Here is an 18,518-nt window from a genome sequence, read left to right on the forward strand (position 1 = left end):
CATAACAATTAAGCTGTTTGAAATTAATTTAAAAATGTTCCTTGCTAAGCCTATTTCCAGTCCTTGGAGCAAGGATTCCAAGTCCAAAGCGTTACATTGAAACCTTCACAATGCACTTATGCTTAAAGAGCCACAGCATAGCCTTAAATATGACGACGCATAACAGTGAGTCAATGTGCCAGATCCTGGTCCAAAGCCCACTTCACGGCGATGGGTGGCTGTGCTGATGATCAAATATACAAATGCGTCAGCCCAGCATGTAATCTCAATCTCTTCAATAATTTGAGCCTATAACTAGAACTATGCCAAGAAAAGCAGGAAATGGGTGCATTACATGTCGGTAAGTGTTGGTGTTTCGTGAAGTCTAAGGAATTGACTAGACTAATGGGGCCAGCATTCGTCGTGTGAAATGCGACTTGGCAAAACCCTCGTGTCAAAGATGTACAAGTTCTAAACGACAATGCGATGGGTATCTCCCTGAGGACTCGACGGTTACACGACGTCAGCTTGCAGAGGCAGCTCGGCAGATGTCAGTAATTGGACCAATCTCACAGGCTCTTTCGCAGTACCCACGAGATAGAAGTCGTTCAGCGTCGCCGACGAATCTTACGCTGTTCGATGTGTTTCGTACATTAACAGCGCCGTCGACTGCATCATTTATACCGTCGCAGTTCTGGACGAGGGAGTTGCTACAGCTTGCGCATTCTGAACCAGCCGTATGGCACGCAACACTTGCGCTTGGTGCACTGCATCAACGACATGAGCTTTTCTGGCAAGGCCGTGGGTATCACAGCGGTGAAAAACTATGGTCGCAGGCAAATGAGAACTATGGACGCGCTATAACGTGCGCGCGAGCTGTAAAGGATCCAACACAACTGCTCGCATTGAGTCTTGCGCTTTTATCAGTAACAAACATGATGGGTCGATGGTCTGAAAGTCAAGTTCACATCATCGCTGGTCATCGGCTGCTAAGTCAAGCAGGCCATGGCTCCGAGACGTCAGGTGCTGCAGAGATATTGACGCGGTTGGACTTGATGGCCATGACATTCTCTGATTCATCAGCGCCGTATCCTTATAAGCTTGCGCCGAGAACGGTGTGGATTGATGAGCACATGAAAACCGCGGAGATAGAGAGCTATGGACAAGCTGGGACGGCGTTGTTTGGAATGATGAGAAGACTTATGATGTTGTCTGAGACGACGGACCCAGGAGATGAAGAGGGTGCTGCGAAAGACCTTGAGATGCTGCATCTTACAATGGAGGACCTTAGCTTGTGGGAACACAAGATGGCCCAGTTCGAGAAGAAGCATCCGAATCCGCACGATGAAACAGGCGCCGTGTCCATCAGGCTGTACCACACAATGATACGCATGTTCCTATCCGGAGGCGCTTTCGGCCCAGAAACACGATGGGACAGATTCCTCGGCCATTACGAACGCATCCTCACACTCGCAGAAACACTGTGGTCCAACGCACCACCCTCCCAAGTCCAATCCCCCCTCTCCCTAGAATCAGGCTTCATCGTGCCCGCCTTCATGGTCGCCCAGCGCTGCCGACATCCCTGGCTACGTCGTCGCGCGATTAGTTTTCTCTACAAGATCAAGCGACAAGAGGGAATGTGGCACAGCGATGGTGCAGCAGCAGTGGGCCAACGAATAATGGAGATTGAAGGACAGAAGTACTTTGCTAGCGATTTGGCTTCGCCTTTGGAAGCGATGGAGGATGTTCCTTGGGAGGCGTGGGCGGAGACGGAGGATATTCCTGCGCGGACGAGTTGGGCGGGTATAGAGAGGGTTCCTGAGATGATGAGAATGAGGGAGACGTTGGTGATGGTTGATGCGGTTGAGAAGAGGGTCGAGTTATCGCTTATAATGAGTTCAGGCGATGATATCGGGAATTTTGGAGAAGTGAAATCCGAGACTGTGGTGTTTGGGTAAGAGGAAGAGCCAGTAGTAATCACAACAGCGTATCGACATTTTCGTATTCGAGTGACGCGTTCGTATTCGCATCTGAAGTCACAACGAATATGTAAGATCACCAAACGGACCCCGAGATTCCCGCTTTCCATTTATTTTTCCCGGTATTCATTCAAGATTGGCCAATGGGAGAGTTTGTAGATAATCCTTCTGTCGTGGGGATGGAAATGGTTCGATGGCGGATCTGGAGTTTCCGATGTGCCAAGCCTCCACTGTAAAACGGTGTAAGATGTTTGGGTGGAGGGAACGAGTAAGGCTGTGGTGAATGGCTTGTGTCCTGAATTTCAGGCTGTAGATGATTGGAGTATTTAAAAGAGGCGTACTCAGCTTCGTCTTACAAACAACAACAAACTCACCTCAACTCCCACTCTGACTTGACTTCTTGCGCAACAGATACAGACACAATGGACACTCTCGTCGAAAGCGTCAACGCAACAGCCAAAATCCCCCTTCATCCGTTCTGGCCATTGAACGCAGCCCTTCCTCAATATGCCGCCAACACACTATCCTCCCGCGCCCTCGTAGCATCCTTCGTTGTCGGCGCAAGTGCCATTCTCGGAGTGACTCTGTCGCTGATCCAACAATCTCGTCGAAAGTTATCAAAGACAGAGATGTTCATGACACTATGGTTTGCCCTTTGCGGTTGTATCCATTTGTTCTTTGAGGGTATGTAATCCCGTCCTCTAATATCGGGTTTGTAGTGGTGCTAATAGACCAGGTTACTACGTCGTCAACTTCCTCGACATCTCCAATCGACAATTCCTCTTCGCCCAGCTCTGGAAAGAATACTCCCTCTCAGACTCGCGCTACCTCACCCAAGATTCCTTCCTCGTCCCCATGGAAGCCATAACCGCCTTCCTCTGGGGTCCCATGTCGTTCTTTTGCGCGTGGAGTATCGTCAAGCAACATCCTCTGCGACACCCGATCCAGCTTATCATTAGCGTCGGACAACTCTACGGCGATGTGCTGTACTTTGGTACTTGCTACTTCAACGAGATTGTTCATAGCGTTGTGTACTGTCGCCCGGAGCAGTTTTACTTTTACATGTATTATGTTTTCTGTAATGCGATCTGGATTGTTATTCCGACTGTTTGTGTGGTTCACAGTGTTGTCCAGACGAAGAGGGCTTTTGCGAAGGTTCAGGAGGTTGAGAGGGTGAAGAAGGGGATGTAAATGGGGTGGTGATGAAGGAGGAAGGGGACGAACAACTTGATACTGAGCTGCGGTGGATCAAGTAGCAGTAGTAAAAGTCGCTCCTTTTCACTTCAACATAATCAATTAAATCCTTTCTCCCTTCTCGATCTAACAGAGATTAGTTAAAGGTGGCATACCAACGAATAAATTATGATCAAATCTCTTCCTTAACCCTGATTAGAGCAAATTACATTCACTTCTACCTAGCTCCCTTCTCCCAACTGCCACTTTTAACACCAACACTCTCTGACCCACGGTGGTCTGTCGAGATGTTCACCAGAAGCTTTACCGACCAGATAATACCATCCTTACGCTTCCGTCTTCTCTACGAGGAGGAGTCCAAGACCGAACCTGAGAAGGCCGTAGTGCATGCTCACTCTGGCCTCACTTTCACCATAGATTCGGAAAGCCAGGCTCACGATGCGTTTCAACAAGTCTACCAGCTGCCTGACGAGCGCTGGGGAACTGTCCGTCTCTGGTATCAGCAACAAGCATATTGAAACCCACCTAACTCATGATCAAGGTGCTTTGACTGTTGTTCTTGCGGAGAGATTTAGTTATGTTATTCTTCTTGCCCTTGTTGGGGAAAATCATGCTTCTACTTGGTCCTCGCACTTGTGTGTTCGCGCACGGTGCCATCATGACCAGCACCACTCATGAAGATCAATTGTAAACTGTCAGTGCCATTCATGATACTCACTTTATTCCTTTATCACCTTAAACACTAATCATCCCATGATATCCCTACGTGTACATGAACCGTCACATATTCCTCTTCGCCATTCTCTTCCAGTGTATCCATTTTTGTGTTCCAAACGACTCACAAACTCTCTGCAACTTGTCAGCAAACCCAGTTCATGAAATCCAAAAGCATTGAACTTACCTCTCTGTTATCTCTAAAATCTGTATAAAGCCCATTCCAGATCTCCCTCTCCGCACAAGTCGTCTCGTTCGTAGCACAATCTGGCTGGTTCTGCAATCTCACCTCAGGATCATTAATCCACGGCTTCGGCACAGGCCAGTCAGAAAAATGCACAAACTTGGCCTCGTTCAGCACGGCATTAGGATCCCACTGTTCTCTCTCGCTACCAAGGTATGCTGAATGATCCTTGGCTCTAAACTCTGCCGTGAGCATATCGTACTTCCTGTGAGGTAAGATGAGGGCGCTGTCGAGGTATAAACTGTTAACGATCTCCATGTCGTAGTCGTTTGGTCCGATGCTGTTCATCTTTTGGACGATGCGCTCGAATTCAACTTCGTCAGGTTGGATCAGCATGAGCTGGGAGGAGAGGATCTTCTTGGGTGGGTTGTCATTGTAGAGCCAGTATGCGCGGGGCATGGCGACGGGACAAGGGGGGAGTTCGAAGAGTTCGTCCATGTGTTGGAGGACTGTGCTGTCTGAGTCGAGGGAGAGGACGCGCTCGTATTGGGTTTGGTTGAAGGCGAGGAGCTTGGTGAACGAATCGGCCCAGGTTTCTAAGAAGGGTCAGATAACAACGTGAAGCTGGACATTGTGATGGACGTACCGTCTTGTCCATCGCGGTGTTGAATCTCAATGGGTTGAAGAGTGACATTATACTCATCCCTTGCCCTGATTAGAAGCTTTCCACCATGCGAGCTTGAGTACTCGGCCTCTGGGTCAAGCATCTCCTGTGGATACATCAAGAGTCTGTCCGCCTTGCTTCCCAACCGATGCAACGCCTCAAATATCATGACTGAGTTGCAAAGGTAGTCCTCGTTCGTGACATACTGGATGTAAGCGAATCTAGACCAGTCGCCCCCATCATCAACGGTCTCATTCTCATACTTCCCACCACTCATTTCCTGGAGATCTTCCTCATCCCAATCCCCATCGTCCTCAATATTAACAAATGGAAGAAACTCATCGTCATCAGCAAAGTCTCCAATATCTCCCTTATTCTCAAGATCTTCGATATGTGCTGCCGAGGTTTGGAGAGGTGTTGGTATGGCAGTCGTCTCGAACGTGGGAGTGTAACCTTCTTCGTCTTCTTCAACAAAATCCAAGGCGTGATTCTTCCATCTCTCAGGATCCGGTACAGCTGCGTTGGAAACGAGGGAGAGCTTGATGAGGAAGTAGAAGCATATCGTAATGATGGTAACTGGTGGTAAGATCCTGCAGAATCGCGACATGAGCGTTGAGGCTACACCCATCTTGTATACCTAACTCCGCAACACGCACGATTAGATCCTAGAAATTTATCTTGCGGCAGCTTAGAAAAGAAGAACAATTGAGATCATGCCATTTTTGCCGTCGTGGATAGGAAATAGGGACTCGAGGCAAGGGAGGCAAAAGCCAAGTATCAAGGGATTAGGTTTGATGAACACAACCCTTTGCAAGGCTGATGTGAAACCATGTCTCACAGTCAACTAATCAACATCCTTTCTGTCGATCAATGGTATTTAGAGACATGAACTATTTAATTGATGTGGTTTATCGTATTGGGCACCATGTCAAATCTTCGCATGTCTCAGAACGCCAACAGAAACGAACGAAAGGGAGGCCCCAGAAAAGGGACTCGATAGCGCCATACTTCATTCCAGATACTTAGAAAGGGGTCTGGATTCATACTCAACAAGGAGAAAAACTCAAGACTTTGAAAGATAATACTAATCTAAACTGAGTAGAGTCTCCCCTAAGCTTAGATTAGATTTATCTAAATATTTTTGTCGCTTATGGTCAAGATCTTGAGGTTTTTGCCTACCCTAGACAGTCTCCCTCAAGATTATGTAGGAGTACGTTTGGGTGCGTCGCATTCTGCTCATTTTCTGGGATGATACGAAGGCGCTCAATTGATCTCCGGCATCTGCAATAGGTTTTTCTCATATATCACAAAGCACTTTACCCTCATTCCTTCTAATGGCAAACTTTTGTCTTCTATAGCTCTACATTATATGTTCTCACGATAACCTCAACGATCTCCTGACTTCGCACCCACTGTATGCTCAGTCACTCGTGGAACACTCCAACCATGAATCGCACTGAGGTACAAACGACTAGCATTCGATGTCCCATAACTACAACGGAATTCCCAAGTCCTTCAGGAGTGATTATTGCTTTGGAAAGGTAGGTGGCATTCTTGTCACTAAAGTCAGTGTAAGTCGATAATTTGGAAGTTGGCTTGGTCTGATCCTACGGGAAACGTGACTCTGTAGGGTTGAAGGACGTAGCTTTACCTTGTCACTTCTGACTTTTCTTGAGTGCGAGTGAAGTTTAGGATGGGCGACGCTGAAGCTGCTCTAGCAAGAAGCCCTCACATCATTCAAATGCCCTCAGGGGGTATATCATAGACTTGGACGGGAGTAATTCACAAGCAGGATTTTGAGAATGATGTAATTGGGTGGAGATTGAGGATCTAAATTGAAGAGAAGCCAGGTAGTAATGTTTGGGATGCGTTTAGTTCAAGGTCACCATTGAAGTTGATGGCCGAGCATGATTAGAAGTGAGGGGATGTGAACAGTGGGCAAATTACCCTCTACTTGATCAGACGCCTACAATCTCCTCTTATCTCGCAATGCTATCTCGGCTTCTTTGTCGTCTTCTCAACCTCCATGTCCAATTTCGGTTCTCATAGTCCGTTTGTAAGTCAGTAAGACCAGAACCTGCACTTGATGCCCCAACCTCGACACTATGGGTGTAATTTCACTTGCCCTAAGTGAGGTAAGGAACCGAATCGTATGACCTCCCTCCTAAGTGATGAAATATTTGAGTTAAATTTTGATGAGATTTATTGGGAGTCTAGATTAGTTTTCCAGAACCCCGAGAAGTCCTCTTGCTCTCCAACGCGAACACATATGAGGATTTCCTCGATTATGTTGCTGGTCTTGACTAGAATTACCTTATCTTCCTGAATCAGCGTCCTTTGATACCTCCGATCTTTGATCGAAGAAGAGCCCCTGCTTTATTTTGGTACCATGAAATCCGTGGTATTTCCCACTCCCAAAGGGGTCACCAATCTTTGGAGAAAACTCTCATATCTCTTCACATGAGCTCTCCTACCTTCCATCGATAACTTTATCAGTGGTTAGATTGGAGTGCTTGAATCCCTCCACTCAGTTCCGGCTCAGTTCTACTTCATAGTTCGGAAACAGCAAAAGGACGTTCGGATCTCAAGGTTCCACGTTTCTTTTGAGAGCTGCCATTATCTGGGGTCAGAGGTGTCATTTCCAAGACCCAGCTTCCCTCGAAAGTTGCAATGCGGTTAGCGTCCACGCAAACCATAGCAGCATGGCCAAGTTTGGCCTTAAAGAAGCCAACCATCTCCGTGCAGTGCCGTAGGGTGCCGAGGCGCTCAGTCTCTTGCAACATGATCGAATTCCGCCTAGCTGCCTTCTGTCACTCCTCTCCTTGATCGATTCCCAAGGCCCCGAGCCTCGTCCTCCTCCAGTACCATCACTACATTAACGGAATCACTCCGCAGATCAGAAGAGGATTCAGAGCAACCCGTAAGAACTGCGCGCAGTGATCATGACCGGGTCAAATACTACTAAACAATGTCGCTCGTACCCTAAGAACTCTAACGGCGCAACGCAGCCCATGGCCAATCCATCACCCACAACACGCACCGTTACGTGGCACGATATTCCCGAGTGGCGGCGAGACAACAAGTAGATCCTCGCTATCTATCGCCTATTGGAAGCAGACTATTTACAAGTTATCAAAAGTCTCACTTTCTTGCATAATAAGACCTACAATATGTATACCCATTTAATCGGCGCTATATTACTGCCACTCTTTACGGTCACTATTCTCCGAACTATGTATAGGCTATAGTATATTGACGTTATAAGAACCGATTTCATCATATTCAGTATCTTCTTCTATTCAGCCAAAAGCTGCCTGATCTTCAGCGCTATATATCATCTTATCGGAAGTCATTCACATGAGGTAGAACAATTCTGGCACCAGATAGATTTACTAGGGATCGTCATTATGACCGTTGGCACTTTCATCCCTGGGATTTACTATATCTTCAACTGCGAGCCATTCCTGCAGAAGATTCACTGGACTATTGTTTGCTACCCTGACCACTAAGAGACGCCCTCGGCTTTGAGAGGTGAAAGAGGATGCTAACTAGGTCTTTAGGTTATTCTTTGCTGATCTGCCACAACGGCTCTGATCTCCATCCCCAAGTTCAGGACGCTGAGATGGCGGAAGGTCAGGGTCGGCGCTTACGTTACACTCGGTGCGTCAGCTTTTATCTCCTTGTTGCATGGCGTACGGGTCTATAGACTAGACTATATGCTTGAGTACTCGGGCATGAGACGGTACCTTGTCGAACTTATTCTGTATGGAGGAGGCTGCTGCCTTTATGCAGTACGAACATCTTGATCTCCCTTCCCCTGAAGAGCCATCGCTGACCTAGCATTGCAGTTCCGAATCCCTGAGCGCTTTACACCAGGCCATTTCGACATCTGGTTTAGCTCACATCAGATCTTCCATCTATCGATTTTATGCGCCATGTACGTGCATACTATTGCGCTGATGCACGCTTTCACAGCATGCCATACGTTGGATATATGCCACATTCAATCTGTTCATCAAGCTAGAGGCCAAAGCTTATAACGGCCAAGAACCAGGGTCAGTAGGGAGATGCGAGTGGCATGCTTGGTTCCTCCGTTCTATCGCATTTGGGGCCCAGCTGGTCAGATGGGATCATATATCCGTCAGATTTCGACAAGGTACATAACATATCTATGTCAAATCAAATTGCCAGAAAAACACATTGCCTTCGAGACGGCGTAATCAGCCCACTGGATGAACTCTTCCGATTTAGGACATCAAATGTGCCTTATCGGAATCTGAGGGTCAGGGTTTCAGTTGCCAGTCAGCCAGCTGGATATAAATGAACACTTCAATCTATCCGTGGATGATAAGATTCTACCCCGTACATAAACTGATTCGCTTGAATGGGTCTGAGCCATGGAAGCAAGAAAACATCAGACCTTGATATACGGTGTCAAAATAAACTCAGCAAAAGATATCCTAAATTTAGCAAAGAGTGCCTTAAGTTTAGGCTAGATTTACCTAAATATTTTTATCGCTTAGGGTCCAGGTCCTGAGTTTTCTTTCCCCTACTGCTCCTGGGAGCGCGTCAATTTGACCAATGGTTCCTACTAATCAGCACACGCCTTTCGTAGTTGGTCCGAATTACAGGGTCCAGCACGCCATAACCTGCAGACCCTGCAGGGGCCACACTCCCCAAGCCACAGCCACACCGACGTCACTCGTCGTTCCACCAAACCATCTTACACGATACCCAGCGATAAGAAACCCAAATAAACAGAACAACCTTTTGTCAACAAAACGACTCGCCCGTTGGGGTTGGAGCAACCATGTTGTCAAGATTTTTCAACCGGGCGTATGCCGCCGCCATGTCATCTCGCGGAGAGTACCAACCCCTCCCAAACAACGATGAACCGGAAAACAACACCGACACCATGGAGGGACAAGAGGCCAGAGCCGAGAATCATCGCGATGCAGCGGCTATGCTGCTCATCAAAATGGGCCGTTCGCCAGATGAGCAGATCACCATTTCGCCAGCTGACGATGCGCGAATTTTACGGCGTATTGACATTGCGTTACTGCCCCTCATGCTCTCAGTGTACTTCCTCCAAGCCTTGGACAAAGCAACATTATCATATGCCTCAATATTCGGGCTTATCGAAGACACCAACCTTGAAGGCGATCAGTACTCATGGCTCGGAAGTATTGTGTATCTCGCGCAATTAATAATGCAACCGCCTCTCGCACTCGCATTGGTCAAGTTACCCATCGGAAAACTTACGAGTGCCATGGTTCTGGCCTGGGGAGTCACGCTCGTTCTCATGACTTGGGCGAGTAATTTCAAGACGTTGATGGTGGCGAGGTTCTTTCTGGGTGCGTTTGAGGCTAGTATTGGACCGAGTTTTATTGCGATCACGCAGATGTGGTGGAGGAGAAGGTATGTTTGATGAGTGATGGTGTGAGATGGTACTGATGGTTTGAAGAGAGCAGACTCTGCGGATTGGATCGTGGTACTGTATGAATGGGTTGACGTGGGTGGTGAGTACGATGTTCTTGATTGATGGTCTGAGCTAATATTTGACAGCTTGGGAGTCTCATTACTTATGGACTTGCACGTATTGATTCCAAGATGAAGCCCTATCAGGTACATCTAACCACCTCTGTTACACATATCTAGACTAACGCCAGTAGATCATCTTCCTCTTCTTCGGCGCCATCACAGTCGGAGTATCCTTCGTCATGTTCTTCTGGATGCCCGACTCACCCACCGAGGCCAAGTTTCTCACTGACGAAGACAAGATCATTGCAATCGAGCGTCTTCGCAACAACCAGATGGGTGTCATGTCTCGCGAATGGAGGATGTCCCATGTGGTTGAGACTTTAAAAGACCTCAAGACATGGTGCTGGGTTGCCATGATCTTTTGCATCTCCGTACCTTCAAATGGTATCTCGACTTTCGGGCCTCTTATCATCAAATCATTTGTGTCGGATCCGTTTGAGACGATGTTGTTCAATGTACCTGTTGGGGTTTCGCACATCATCGCTGTGTCGGCGAGTGCTTATATCGCCATGAAGTGGAAGCTCAAGGGCCCGGTTATTGTTATGCTGTGTATACCTCCCATCGTTGGATGTGCCGTTATGTTACACTTTGAGCATAATCTTGAGAACAAAGGGGTTTTGCTGGCGGGCTATTTCTGTCTGTGCACATACACTGGTATCAGTAAGTATTCTCCCATCTCTTATCACACTTCATCTAACAGTATTCAGCACCCTTGATCTACTCATGGTCATCACAAAACACAGCGGGCGACACAAAGCGCAAGTCCACATCAGCACTCATCTTCATCAGCGCCTCAGCTGGCAACATCGTCGGTCCTCTCCTCTACTCCCCCGACGAAGCACCAGCCTACACCCGCGGTCTTCGGTCCAACCTCGCACTCTACATCGTCGTCATCGCTCTCGTGGTACTCACCTCTCTGCACCTCGCTCGATTGAACCGCCTTCACAGCCAACGCCGAGTCGCGCTCGGGAAAAGCGCTGTGCTGGTGGACCGGAGTCTGGAGACGGCGGAAGAGGCAGAGAGAATAGAGCACATGGAGAGATCATTGCGTGGAGGGGTGCTGCGTGAAGCAGAAGAGGGCGAGGATGGTAGGGTTGCTGAGGCGGGAGATTTGGAAGGGGACAGGACGCATCGGAAGGATGAAGATAAAGGCTTTGGTGATATCACAGATTTGGAGAACGAGGATTTCTTGTTTGTGTTTTGATACCCTGGCACAGGAATTTTCAATGAGGTTACGACTTTTCAAATAGAGGCACAAAGATCCAGCATCACAACTTACGTCTTTCTTTGACAATTCAAATTTGAGCTATTCAAAGACTGATCCGCCAAGCTGCCAATGCCGTTCAGTCCCGTCGCCTGGTGCGTTGTCTAGCTCATGCAGCCACCCCAGCTGCCCAGATTTCAGGGCGCAAAAAGGATGGGGAAGCTGAAGAGGTGTACTAAAAATAAACTGTCAGACTTACCCGTATCTTGGTCTACAAACGCCGGATTATTTATGTCGCTCGGCATCGAATTCTTACCTCTAGCCAGGTACACCGCAGCATTGCCACGATTTAGCACCGCCACTCTTGGCCCCAAACCAAGTCAAGCCGCAGATGACGACGCAAAAACATGGATTGGAAGTTGGACATGAAGAGCTGAAACTGGTCAGTGAATTGCTGAGTAAGAGACTTGGATGCCTCCACGTTTCTTATATCTGACTATTTGTTTGCTACATCCTCAAAACCTCATCAGTTCACTTCATTATTCACTTGTTCTTTGAAGCTGAAGTGATTCCCCACCTTCAGCCCCCCTAGTGCCCCTCCATCATCACGGATATTCCACAGAGACAGCGAGCTGGGCATTGTACCTGGTCAAGTGTCCTTCTTATAACCTCTGTTCTCACTGCCTTGATCGCAATATTTTTATCAAGTACTTTTACCTCTATTACTTTAGTCAAAATGGGTGGTGGTCCTGAAGGTTTCCGCACCGTCGCTTACTTTGTCAACTGGTATATAACTACCCTGCACCAAGACATTGAACTCAGCTAATGAGAACAGGGCCATTTATGCCCGACAGCATCGTCCTCAAGATCTCCCCGTAGAGAACCTCACACATGTTCTCTACTCATTCGCTAATGTCCGAAGCGACTCTGGCGAAGTGTAAGTCACCTCCAATCTCATCTCAATGTAGCCCCGCTAACATGATCAGCCATCTCACCGACTCATGGGCCGATACCGACATTCACTGGGACGGCGACTCCTGGAATGACCAAGGCACCAATTTATACGGCTGCATGAAGCAGCTGAACCTCCTCAAGCGCCGCAACCGTAACCTCAAGATTCTTCTCAGTGTAGGAGGATGGACCTACAGCAGCAACTTCAAGGCTCCTGCCAGCACACCCCAAGGACGCGATACCTTCGCCAAGAGCTGCGTTGACCTTATCAAGAACCTCGGATTTGACGGTATCGACATTGATTGGGAGTATCCTCAGAATGCAGATGAGGCTAGAGATTATGTTGAGCTGCTGGGTGCCGTTCGACGTGAGATGGACGCTTATGCCCAGACTTTGAGCCAGCCTTATCATTTCGAACTGACCGTTGCTTGTCCCGCTGGCGCGACAAACTTCCAGAAACTTGACATCCGTGGCATGGATCGATATCTTGATTTCTGGAACCTCATGGCCTACGATTATGCTGGATCTTGGGACTCTGTTGCTGGCCACCAGGCGAATCTGTACCCATCTCCCGACAACCCCCAATCAACACCCTTCTCTACATCCGCCGCCATAGACTTCTACGTTCGCAGCGGCGTATCCCCCGGGAAAATCGTTCTTGGCATGCCCCTCTACGGTCGAGCTTTCCAGAACACCGACGGTCCAGGCCGACCCTACCAAGGCACCGGTGAAGGGACCTGGGAGGCCGGTGTCCACGACTACAAGAAACTTCCCCTCGAGGGCGCTACAGAGTATGGGGACAGAGCGTGCTGCGCAAGTTACTGCTACAACCCCCAGACACGAACCATGGTCACATACGACACGCCGCGAGTTGCCTGGGACAAGGCCGAGTATGTCAAGAAGTGGAAGCTCGGCGGTGCAATGTGGTGGGAGAGCAGTGCGGACAAGACAGGCGATCAGAGCTTGATCACGACTGTTGTGAATGGGTTTGGTGGACAAGGTGCGCTCATGAGGCAAGATAATTGCATTGAGTATCCTGCGACCAAGTATGATAACTTGCGAAATGGATTCCCGAACAATTGAGGCGAAGTGGACTTGGTGGGTCAAGGAATAAGATGAGCGTTGGTGCTGACTGAACGCTCACTTACATGAAGCAACATAACATAAGTAAATGAACAGTATGAATAAATCACGGCCTCTGAAAGAATCGATAAAACACAATATTGAGTTCCCGAATATTTGCATGCCTCATCTCATAATGCCTCATCAATCGATGCTGGACAGATCATCCACGTGACCAATCACTAGCCACACCAGCCTCAACTGGTCCGTGCGCAAGCTGCCAGAAAATTTCCACCTGGAAAAAAAGTGTGAAAATCTTAAGCCTCGAGCCATCACCAAACCCATTCGACGCGGAATCATTCCCAATTGCGGCACCGGCAGGGAACGACAAGATGTCGCACATCGACTACGCTCTATACGAATCCCCCGTGGGCTATGCCCTCTTCAAGGTGGTGCATCAGCAGGATGCGGTGGGCCTGAAATTGAAGGAGACTCAGGCCGCCGTCAACGACCTCGCCAAGTTCGGCAAGATGGTCAAGCTGGCCAACTTCAGCCCTTTCAGGTATTTCAATCTCGGACGTGCGATGCCGATGGATGCGCGATAACTGACACTTCAAAAAAGGGGCCACGTCGAGGCTCTTGAGAACATTAACCTCGTCACTGAGGGTATCGTCTCGGACTACCTCAAGTCTGTCCTCGAACTCAACCTCCCCCAGACAAGCGGCAAGAAGACCAAGGTTGTCCTTGGTGTTTCCGAGAAGAACCTTGCTGGCGCGATCAAGGGCCTCTTCCCCGGCCTCGAGTGCGAGACTGCCGATACCTCTGACATTGTCGGCGACGTTATTCGCGGTATCCGACTCCACGCCGACAAGCTTCTCGGCGGACTCAAGTACGGCGATGTTGAGAAGGCCGGTCTGGGTATGGGCCACGCCTACTCCCGTGCCAAGGTCAAGTTCAGCGTCACCCGCAACGACAACCACATCATCCAGGCTAGCGCGACCATCGACTTCCAGGACAAGGGCGTCAACCAGTTCTTCATGCGCGTTCGCGAGTGGTACGGATGGCACTTCCCTGAGCTGGTCAAGATTGTCTCCGACAACTACACCTACTGCAAGCTTGTTCTGGCCATTGGCGACAAGAAGAGCTTGAACGATGATAAGCTCCACGACATTGCCGCTCTCGTTGGTGAGGATGGTGAGAAGGCTCAGGCCATCATTGACGCCGCCAAGGTCTCCATGGGTCTCGACATCTCTCCTGCTGACCTCGAGATTGTCCACGGCTTCGCTGAGGCTGTTGTCAAGCAGGCCGACAACCGGAAGTCCACCTCCGCCTACCTCGAGAAGAAGATGTCCGACATCGCCCCCAACCTGCAGACTCTCATTGGCACTCCCGTTGCCGCCCGCCTCATCTCTCACGCTGGTTCTCTGACCAACCTCTCCAAGTACCCTGCCTCTACTCTCCAGATTCTCGGTGCCGAGAAGGCTCTTTTCCGTGCTCTCAAGACCAAGAGCAACACCCCCAAGTACGGTCTCATCTACCACAGCAGCTTCATTGGCAAGGCTGGTCCCAAGAACAAGGGTCGCATCTCTCGATACCTCGCCAACAAGTGTAGTATGGCCAGTCGTATCGACAACTTCTCCGAGGAGCCCTCAACCCGCTTTGGTGAGGCTCTCAAGCAGCAAGTCGAGGACCGATTAGAGTTCTACGCCACTGGCAAGAAGCCCGCCAAGAACACCGATGTCATGGTATGTGAACTCGAATCGCAATGACTGATCGACGCTAACTATTTTACAGAAGGGTGTTATGGACCTACTTGATGACGGTGATAATGCTGGCTCCGACGAGGAGATGGCTGACGCTCCTGAGCCTGAGACTAAGAAGTCCAAGAAAGACAAGAAGGAGAAGAAGGAAAAGAAAGAGAAGAAGGACAAGAAGGAGAAGCGAAAGAGGGATGAGGAGGATGCCGAGCCCGCGAAGGAAGATGGCGAGAAGAAAAAGAAGAAGAAGAGAAAGTCCAAGGCTGCGGATGACGAGTAGTGCTCTTCCTATTGTTTGAGAGCGTCTGGTTTATGCTGTCGCCCCCGGCAGAGCGTTCCAGGAACACGGATAATGGGAGATGCATCTTCAGTCATGATAAGACGTTGCGCAAGGGTAAGTCGGACTCTGGTTCAACGTCTCCCGCCCCAGCAAAACCTCCTCGCGCGGAGTCTCACACGGCTCGTTCCAACAGAAGCGCCCCCCTCTTTTGGGATGGCGAAAAGCGATGGATGGTGCGGGAGACTTTTGCTTCCAGGGCCCTTGCGCAACTGTTTGAGGAGTTTTTGTAGGATCTTGATCTCTGGCTTATGGCTTTTGGGCGTTTGAGGGCATTTGGCTTTGATTGTAAAAGACTGTTTTTCACTACGAGGGAAAACTCATACCCTTTGTTTACAAAAACATGCAAATTCACTGAAGACTACATTTGTCGTGATTGGGAGTGTGAATGAAGGGCATGGTTGTGTGTGTATGCCATCATGGTGTTGATGAAGACATCATGGTCGGTGGTGCACAAAAGAAACAGATCGAATAGAGCAGCCAAATAAGTGACATTTATTGTAACGACTGTATGCTATCTGAGGCCTTCTGCTGTGCACTCCACTCATCCTTGTCGGATCGCTTGGTGTTGACGAGGTGCCCCACCAGGGCAAACGAGGCTCTGGCGAGATGAAAATTTCACCAGTGGACACCAAGAAATTCATGCGAGGCTGCGAAATTCAACTGATAAGGACTGATATGAATGAGCGATTACAAGGGTCTTGATTTTGCAACGAGTTTGGGGTGTTGTAGAGCAGGTCAATGAGGGCGCACAGAGTGCATCCCAGATGGCGAATTCTGGTGCAGATTTAAGTGGCAAATCACCACGACAAGCAGACAAACATGGTCAGAAACAAGCAAAGTCACTGGGGAGAACAGGTTGTGTGATTTAACAAGTTTGTCGTCTCAATCAAGCATGCATTATCTCAGAAACCGGATGTGCTTTATGCTACAAAAGCCCGTCAACGCCCATTTTTGGCACCCAATCCGATCCGTCATCAATTCCCAATTCAAGTCCCTTGGTCATGCATTTATTGCTTGTCGAAGACGTAGGTGAGGTGGCAGCGACCACAGTACTGGCGGTCCTGCATGGCAGCCATGAAGACACCAGCGCCGCACTAAAGAGCCAGTCAGTTTTCAGTCCATCTACAAATCATGGATGCAGGGAAACTTACAGTGTCGGCGGGGCACTCGCGTCGAAGTCGCTCGATCTTGCCGTCAGAGTCGACCTTGTAGTACTTGAGGACAGCCAGCTTGGTCTTCTTGCGCTTGTGCTTGATCTTCTTGGGGGTGGTGTAGACCTTCTTCTTGCGCTTCTTGGCCATACCACCACGGAGGCGGAGGACCAGGTGGAGGGTGGACTCCTTCTGGATGTTGTAGTCGCTCAGGGTGCGGCCATCCTCGAGCTGCTTGCCAGCAAAGATCAGGCGCTGCTGGTCAGGGGGGATGCCCTCCTTGTCCTGGATCTTGGACTTGACGTTGTCGATGGTGTCGGAAGACTCCACCTCAAGGGTGATCGTCTTCCCCGTGAGGGTCTTGACGAAAATCTGCATCTTGCCTAACTGAGACGGTTAGAATCGAGGTTCCGAAGTATGAAGCATGTTCCCGGCTGCGTCGGGCGGAGAGTTGTCTTCGTTTTTTTTTTTGTGCGACGACTCTAGTCTTTCTTCGAAGATGAACGAAAAACAAGGCTCAAAGTCGATAAAAAGCGTCGAGTGTGCGCGCAGAGAATTGCGAATTCGAAAAGAACAAAAGAGCAATCCTCAAGTGAAAGGCAATGAAGCCCTCACAGAGACGGGTATTTGCAGCATCTTTCAGACGTACCTCGACAATAAGAACTATTGCCTTCCTAAGCAATCCTCAGATGGTGCGAATTGGGGTTGAAGAAGATCGACTTTTGGTGGAGGGCAGCGCCCGCTCAGAAATTACAACCAGTCCATCCGTTGGAGTCTGGTCACATGATTCAGGGTTTTCGCTTTTTGGTGCGGTGGATCCGCTGACCTCAGCCGTCTCTGCAGGCCATTCTGTTAGATTTGCCCTACTGCCCACCAAACCAGCCCGAAAAAGTGGACTGGCCCTCTCAACGTCAATCGACTAAACGCACATTTCAAGAGCGCCTCTTCTTCTTCTTTTCCTTTTCTCTTCACTTGCGTGGACCTGAATATTTACATCAGCAGCAACCGTCAAAATGGTCAAGAAGAGAAAGAACAAGTACGACCTTCCCCTCCCTCCGCCTGCAATCGCATCGCACACCATCATCGCCGACGCAGACGAATCAACACCCACTGTCGCGATGATGCTCGACAACGATTGAACGGGTCAACCTTGACACTTTGAACAAGTTGCTAACAAGCTTTTTGCAGCGGCCGAAACAAGAAGGGCCGTGGCCACGTCAAGCCCATCCGATGCAGCAACTGCTCGCGATGCACCCCCAAGGATAAGGCGATCAAGAGATTCACCATCCGCAACATGGTTGAGTCTGCTGCTATTCGTACGTCTTGTTGACTCCTCGCTTCGCTCGATCATGTTCGCTTACAATTAATTCACAGGTGACATCTCGGATGCCTCCGTCTTCGCGGAGTACACCGTGCCCAAGATGTACCTGAAGCTGCAGTACTGCGTCTCTTGCGCCATTCACGGCAAGATTGTCCGGTACGTTGTCCTCCCCGGGAGTGTGACAACTGCGCCCTGGTTGCGTATGTGCTTCAGATGAGCCTTGGAGTACTTTTTTGAAAACCATACACACTCCCAGCCTGCTGCGCAGTTGATGCCCACACTCCCAGTACGTCTCTACCCCGAACCCTTGAAGCTGACCATGATATTATAGCGTCCGATCCGTCGTTGGCCGACGCAACCGTGCCCCTCCCCCTCGCGTCCGCTACAACAAGGACGGCAAGAAGATCGTCCCTACTGCCCCTAAGGCTTAAATGGGTTGATATGGCTTGTCTTGGGATGGAGTCCGGTTATGATAGC

At 49.3% G+C, this 18,518-nt stretch overlaps 8 protein-coding genes; 6 read left to right on the forward strand and 2 right to left on the reverse strand.

Moving 5' to 3' along the window:
- Nucleotides 1–302: 302 nt before the first annotated feature.
- Nucleotides 303–1,937, forward strand: FFUJ_08254 (uncharacterized protein; the record flags this gene model as incomplete). XM_023581066.1 has 2 exons in its annotated part: nt 303–340; nt 395–1,937. The coding sequence occupies 2 exons, from the start codon at nt 303–305 to the stop codon at nt 1,935–1,937; spliced, it is 1,581 nt and encodes a 526-aa protein (XP_023433732.1).
- A 443-nt stretch (nt 1,938–2,380) lies between these two features.
- On the forward strand, nt 2,381–3,149 carry FFUJ_08253 (related to emopamil-binding protein; the record flags this gene model as incomplete). XM_023581067.1 has 2 exons in its annotated part: nt 2,381–2,604; nt 2,678–3,149. The coding sequence occupies 2 exons, from the start codon at nt 2,381–2,383 to the stop codon at nt 3,147–3,149; spliced, it is 696 nt and encodes a 231-aa protein (XP_023433733.1).
- Nucleotides 3,150–3,932: 783 nt separating this feature from the next.
- FFUJ_08252 (alphaN-acetylglucosamine GNT1-like protein) lies at nt 3,933–5,342 on the reverse strand (the record flags this gene model as incomplete). XM_023581068.1 has 3 exons in its annotated part: nt 3,933–4,001; nt 4,054–4,646; nt 4,697–5,342. The coding sequence occupies 3 exons, from the start codon at nt 5,340–5,342 to the stop codon at nt 3,933–3,935; spliced, it is 1,308 nt and encodes a 435-aa protein (XP_023433734.1).
- Nucleotides 5,343–9,524: 4,182 nt separating this feature from the next.
- On the forward strand, nt 9,525–11,459 carry FFUJ_08251 (related to allantoate permease; the record flags this gene model as incomplete). XM_023581069.1 has 5 exons in its annotated part: nt 9,525–10,132; nt 10,179–10,233; nt 10,280–10,339; nt 10,387–10,915; nt 10,963–11,459. The coding sequence occupies 5 exons, from the start codon at nt 9,525–9,527 to the stop codon at nt 11,457–11,459; spliced, it is 1,749 nt and encodes a 582-aa protein (XP_023433735.1).
- A 736-nt stretch (nt 11,460–12,195) lies between these two features.
- On the forward strand, nt 12,196–13,493 carry FFUJ_08250 (probable endochitinase class V precursor; the record flags this gene model as incomplete). XM_023581070.1 has 3 exons in its annotated part: nt 12,196–12,245; nt 12,295–12,396; nt 12,446–13,493. 3 exons carry the CDS (start codon nt 12,196–12,198, stop codon nt 13,491–13,493), a joined length of 1,200 nt encoding a protein of 399 aa, XP_023433736.1.
- A 371-nt stretch (nt 13,494–13,864) lies between these two features.
- FFUJ_08249 (probable SIK1-involved in pre-rRNA processing) lies at nt 13,865–15,509 on the forward strand (the record flags this gene model as incomplete). XM_023581071.1 has 3 exons in its annotated part: nt 13,865–14,034; nt 14,095–15,217; nt 15,267–15,509. The coding sequence occupies 3 exons, from the start codon at nt 13,865–13,867 to the stop codon at nt 15,507–15,509; spliced, it is 1,536 nt and encodes a 511-aa protein (XP_023433737.1).
- A 1,067-nt stretch (nt 15,510–16,576) lies between these two features.
- On the reverse strand, nt 16,577–17,098 carry FFUJ_08248 (probable ubiquitin/ribosomal protein S27a fusion protein; the record flags this gene model as incomplete). XM_023581073.1 has 2 exons in its annotated part: nt 16,577–16,663; nt 16,721–17,098. The coding sequence occupies 2 exons, from the start codon at nt 17,096–17,098 to the stop codon at nt 16,577–16,579; spliced, it is 465 nt and encodes a 154-aa protein (XP_023433738.1).
- A 635-nt stretch (nt 17,099–17,733) lies between these two features.
- Nucleotides 17,734–18,472, forward strand: FFUJ_08247 (40S ribosomal protein S26E; the record flags this gene model as incomplete). XM_023581074.1 has 4 exons in its annotated part: nt 17,734–17,756; nt 17,909–18,036; nt 18,095–18,197; nt 18,373–18,472. The coding sequence occupies 4 exons, from the start codon at nt 17,734–17,736 to the stop codon at nt 18,470–18,472; spliced, it is 354 nt and encodes a 117-aa protein (XP_023433739.1).
- Nucleotides 18,473–18,518: the final 46 nt, after the last annotated feature.

This window comes from Fusarium fujikuroi, chromosome FFUJ_chr07 (genome assembly GCF_900079805.1).
Source record: "Fusarium fujikuroi IMI 58289 draft genome, chromosome FFUJ_chr07".
Classification (NCBI taxonomy): domain Eukaryota; kingdom Fungi; phylum Ascomycota; class Sordariomycetes; order Hypocreales; family Nectriaceae; genus Fusarium; species Fusarium fujikuroi.